The 5,364-nt window shown below is 51.2% G+C and overlaps 1 protein-coding gene across 1 annotated transcript; it reads left to right on the top strand.

Annotated features, from left to right (window-relative positions):
* The first annotated feature begins 938 nt into the window (after positions 1 to 938).
* Positions 939 to 2,611, top strand: SZRD1 (SUZ RNA binding domain containing 1). Its single transcript, XM_010194928.1, has 3 exons — positions 939 to 982; positions 1,633 to 1,887; positions 2,509 to 2,611. The coding sequence occupies exons 1-3, from the start codon at positions 939 to 941 to the stop codon at positions 2,609 to 2,611; spliced, it is 402 nt and encodes a 133-aa protein (XP_010193230.1).
* The last annotated feature ends 2,753 nt before the right edge of the window (positions 2,612 to 5,364 follow it).

The following is a 5,364-nucleotide window of genomic DNA, read 5'->3' as shown; positions in this document are numbered from 1 at the left end:
ATGCATCTTTCTGCCGATTGATGACTCGGCAGCTGTTTTGCAAGGCGAAGGAGAAGCTCTCTAAGGCTCTGCTCCACCGAGTCCTGGGGTTCATCTCGGGCAGGGCAGGGCCTTTTCTGTGCAGGAGTTATGCATGAATCCGGCCCTGCCGGCTACTGCTCGAATGGCTGCGGGCTCTGGGGCTGAGCTGCCACGCTGAAATCAAGCGTGGGGACTGATGCAGATCGTCCCGGCCGGCGGCTGCTGCTGCTGCTGCTTCTCTGGTTTGGCGCTGGTTCCCGCTCGCATCTGGGAATACCTCGCTGCGTATTCCCCTGGCTCTTTACCCTTAATAGAGCTTTCTTGCCAGAGGAAGTCCTTACAATGAAAGATGAGTGCCTCGCAGCTGCCTTTTTGTGGTGATACACAGAATCCACAGCCTGCTGTAGGTGTAGTGATGGCTACGGTAGATCAGAGGTGGTGACTTTGCTCTCCTCTGGATTTGCAAGTCATCCTTGGATGGAGACGCGTGCTCTCTCTGCCCGCTTTGTCGTGTCGCTGTACTGAAGAGAAATTAAATGCATGCACAGACGGCCTCGAACTCCAGTCTCTAAGATGAGCCTTCAGGTTTTTACTCTTTATCTCCTTTTGCAGGAAATAGACAGACGGTTGGAAAAGAAGCTGAAGATCACGCAGAAGGAAAGGTAATGACGCTGTTTTGGTTAAAAAAACCAGATTTTTCCTGAGGTTCTGTTGGAGATCTGAAGGCCTGGGGAGTGGGAGCAACGGGGAAACAGTTTCAAAGTGAGCAGACAGCGCTGGGTTTGAGTTGAGAAGTAGGGAATCCCTGTAATCGTGCCACTAGATGGCCCTTTCGATCCGTAGCAGGGTAGCGGAAAGCTGTTTGAGAGTGATTTTATTTCAGAGCCGGGTCTTCCAGACTGGATGTAGCTACAGCTATGGGGAAGCCATTTAAGAAAAAGACACTCAAAGGAAGAAATGGGTGAGTCAGGTAATCCCAACTCATGGCCCTAAATTGGCTTGCCGGGTCTTGCGTCAGTGAGACTTTCTTTTCCTGCTTCCTTTGGGTTGGGGCGGGGGTGTGTGTGGTTCAGAAATATTTCTAATCACTTCTGACAAGCCTTTTGTTGCTGTTTTTCCCCTTTGATTCTTAGCTGGCTGCCTAAAGAGTCATGGTATTACTTCTCTGGGACTTCCGCACAGAGAAGGGACCATAAAATAAATAGAAATGGTGAGATGGGGGCCGAGGCTGGCTCTGAGAAGTGAAATGGCTGGGGATGTCCTGGCGAGAGGAGCCAAAAAACTCCTCACAGGGAGTGGAATCAAGGTGCTTACACCGATACCTTTGACTCAAGGTGCTGAAACTTTTGCCCGGTGTCCACTTCCCTTTCCTTCGGTTGAGTTTAAAGATGTCAGGCGCAGCAGGGACTGGTTTTCTGTCCCAGACTGAGCTGACCTCCTGCAAATCCGCCCGCCGCTCTAGTTTAGGGTTACAAATATAACGAGGTCTCTAATTATTCCAGGCTGCCTCTTAATCATGGGAATGACACCTGACTGGGAGGAATTCACCCGCAGAGCGAAAAACACCCCGTAGAAAACAAGTACCAACCAAAATGTTTTTCTTTTAAACAGTAGAAAGTCAAAATCTCCTCCTAAAGTGCCGATCGTGATTCAGGACGACAGCCTTCCCGCAGGTCCTCCCCCGCAGATCCGCATCTTGAAGCGGCCGACGACCAACGGCGTGCTCAGCAATCCCAACTCTGCCAGCAGACCGGCCTTCCCCGTCAAATCCTTGGCGCAGAGGGAGGCAGAGTACGCGGAAGCCAGGAAACGAATATTGGGCAGCGCCAGCCCCGAAGAAGAGCAGGAGAAACCCATCCTAGATAGGTGAGAGAACCCGTCCTGGATGGGTGAGGGAAAATCCCACTGTGGATGGGTGAGGAAATCCCACTGTAGATGGGTGAGAGCAGCTTTTCCTGCCTTCCTCACAAACATCTTCCCATTGGAAGGAAGGGGATGAGCTCCTTGAGGAGTAACATGAAGATAAAGGAGTGCTCTGTTAGCAAGCAGGGCATCATAAAACTCAAATCTGTGGGAGCTAAGGGAAGCACAAGTGCCTGATGAGGCCATAAAGGTGTTTTTGGACCCTTGGAGGAGCGTGCTGAGGTGTAGAGGAGTGTGAACAACCAGAGTTATCCTGGTGGGGTGTATCCTCATTTCTCCTGAGGTTTTTGACTTATGGGCAGAGAGGAGAGTTGAGCTTACACATTTAAATAAGCGTGGGTTCTGTGGAGGCGCTGTGCTCTCACTGTAGTTGCAGCAAACTCTTCGCTACTTGAGAGTAAGACTCCCAAAAGAGAAATTAAACTTAATTCTCAGCAGTGTTCCCCATCCTGAGGACTGACATGTGATGATTCCCCCATGGCAGTGGCTTTCCCACTTGCAGGAATATTGATGGCATCACGCAGCTGCATCGCCTCCACCTCTGATTTCTGTTTCTCCCCACAGGCCGCCAAGGATCTCGCAGCCAGAGGACACCAGGCAGCCCAATAACGTGATTCGGCAACCGCTGGGGCCCGATGGCTCGCAAGGCTTCAAACAGCGCAGATAAACGTGGGCCAGAGACGCTGCTGCTGAAGGCAGGGGCTGGCGCCGCGGCTCGCGTTGCCGGGACGGATAAACGGACTTGAGCAAAGGGAACTCCCTGGTTTTATTTGCACTGTGATTCCCCTTTTGCTCTGCCCACTGTGACCTTCAACCCCCACGCACTGTGACCTCCCCTCTCCACCCACTGTGACCGGCAAACCCAGAAGGGCTGTCCCCAAATCGCTGCAACAAAGCAAAACAACAAAAAGAAAACGGGGACGATGAGGGGAGGGTTATAAAGGACTCGGACGGGTGCAGGGAGTCGTGCGTGCGCCGCTTGGGTTGAAGCTAGCGCCAGCAATAATGTTTGTTGTACTCGGAGCCTGGGATTTAAGGAAAAAAACACAAAAAATGGGAAGCCTCCCCAGCCGCGCGTGTTGTCCTCATCACTTTAAGAGCAAGTTCTGTTTCAAAGGATCTCTCTTTATTTTAATTTTTTTCGTTTCTGGTTTGTTTTCTGTATATCAGATCAACGGAATGCATGGGAAAGGTTTGAACTGTTTGTTTTAATTGAGAGAGGTAGTTACGCATTCGAAACAAAAGGAGTTTCAGTGAATGTCTGCGACTTCTAACGGCTCGGGTTTGGCAAACTCCTGCTTCTCGTTCTCGGTTTCTGCTGCTGCCAAGCATGTGGGAGTGGACTCTGTAGACCTGGCCTTTCCAATTGCCTTGGGAGCCGGCGGAGCCCGATGACGCTGTTTACGTCTCGCACCTGGTAAAGCTCGGTATTTTCTGCTGGCTTGGAGGAAAAGCTTAAAACACATCTTTTTTTGTTGTTGTTTTTTTCTGATATTTGGGGAGAAGGGAATGTAGATGGATCCCGGGAAAAATGCCTGCTGCTCGGCCGCTGTTTGCAGCAGAGAGCGCCCAGCGGCAAAGAGTTAGGGCTGCGTTGCGAGGAGAAGAATAACGGGTGCCACTCTGGTCCCTGAAATGAATCAGTGAGGCCCCGCTCGGCGAGCGGGTGAGGTAACGACGAGGAGCGGGATGGCGCGAGAGGCTTAACGAAGGCTCCCATCCATCTCGGTCACGGTACGAGCTGCCTTCACCTTCCGAAATGGCAGACAGCGGGGGCAAAACCGGCGTTGGATAAAGTCGGGATGATGCCCTCGACTTCCCCGCGGCAGGTGGCTCCCCACAAGGCTTCGGGGAAGGGATTTTTCCTCCTAGGAGGCAAGAATGCAGGTGTTTTCACCCCCCTGGATGAAGCTGATCTACCTTAATGTCGCTTAATAGCGAGGGATTAGATGAACACTAAATGCCCTCCTTGGAGGGGATGGTACCTAGAAAATGGTTTCTTGCTATCGGCGGATTATTCTGTATTCCCTGCCGCTTCGTGCTCAGTAGATTCAAGGGTAAACGAGCAACTCTTAACGTCGTCTACCCGAAGAAAAGCAACCGTACACAAAAAAAGATGTTTGTGGAAATACGGCTTAAAAACAAAAACGGCAAAATAAAACTACCTGTGTATAAAAGCATCTGCTGGAGCGTTAATTAGCTGATTAAAGCTGATTAAAGCACTGAGGACAGTGGCGAGGTGGGGACAGGCGGGCAGACGTCCCCCCCGGGATCCCCAACTGCCGGTGCTTTTTTTGGGGGTGTCCTTATATTTATCCCCCCCCTCGCAGGCTGGTGGTCAGGATGAGTCCCTGGGGGGAGCGGGAGGGGAGAAGGCCATCAGCAATAACCGTAGTCACCGCGCCTTTCCTTAATTATTACTAAAAATAGCTTTTAATGGCCAAAAAAACTGCAAACCCACCCGGTTCCTGGTGTAGTTGGCCAGTGTTGAAGTTGCCACCTCCTCCAGCACCAAAATGTCCATCTCTGGCACTGAAATCCCCGTCTCCGGCACCAAAATGTCCGTGTCTGGCACCGAAATCTTCGGCACCAAAATCTCTGTCTCCAACACCGCAATCTCCCGGCTCCCTCGTCCCGGCGACCAGGATACGTCCCGCCCGCGGGCAGGGCTCGGCGGCGTTCCTGCGGGAAGCCCCTTCGTCCCGGGAAGGTAGAGGATAAACACGGTACCGCGTGTTTTCACCCCGAAACGTGCGCCGAAGAGAAAACATTTTATAAATTGTATTTTAAATAAATGTCTTTAAACTTTTAATGACTTACTGGCTTTTTTTCTCCTTTCTCCCTGTCTCTCGCAGGGGCTGCTGCAAGAGGGGCGTTTTGGCGGCAGCTTAAGCTCCCAGCGTGAGTAGACCCTTAAAAATACATCAGGAAGGTAAAATCTGGGAGTGTTTGGCTGGAATTGTGCCGATATTAACCCAAAAAGGGGAAATTTTGCCCTATTTCTAGGGTTGCTGGGGAGATACTCAAGCTGGATGGGAAGGGGCGGTGCTTGGAGGGAAGATGCGGTTTCCAAACCTGGCTGTGAGCTGTGCCTGTGCTGCCTCGCTGTGGAGAATAAAAGAAGACATTAGCAATTTTTATTTTATGTTTTTAATTTTATTTTATTTTTGCCATGTGCTGGCCTATCTCCATTGCTGGTGTTCTGGTCCATAACTCCTGGAGGAGGTGGGCCGAGGCTGTTGGGGTGCCTCTGGCTGAGGTGAGGAGGGGTCGGGGTGCGCTTTTTTTGCGCTGGCAGCTCCCGCAGACACTGACTGCCTTTTTAATTCTTCGTTAAAATGTATTTTTTAATGTGAAATCAGGAAAACATGGGACTTGCAGTGGCTCAGAGTAGGGAAGGTGCTGCAGGAGCTCCCTTGG

Source organism: Mesitornis unicolor, unplaced genomic scaffold (assembly GCF_000695765.1).
Source record: "Mesitornis unicolor isolate BGI_N332 unplaced genomic scaffold, ASM69576v1 scaffold33701, whole genome shotgun sequence".
NCBI lineage: Eukaryota > Metazoa > Chordata > Aves > Mesitornithiformes > Mesitornithidae > Mesitornis > Mesitornis unicolor.
The sequence above is the reverse complement of the archived record's forward strand: the minus strand, read 5'-3'. Positions and strand labels throughout refer to the sequence as shown.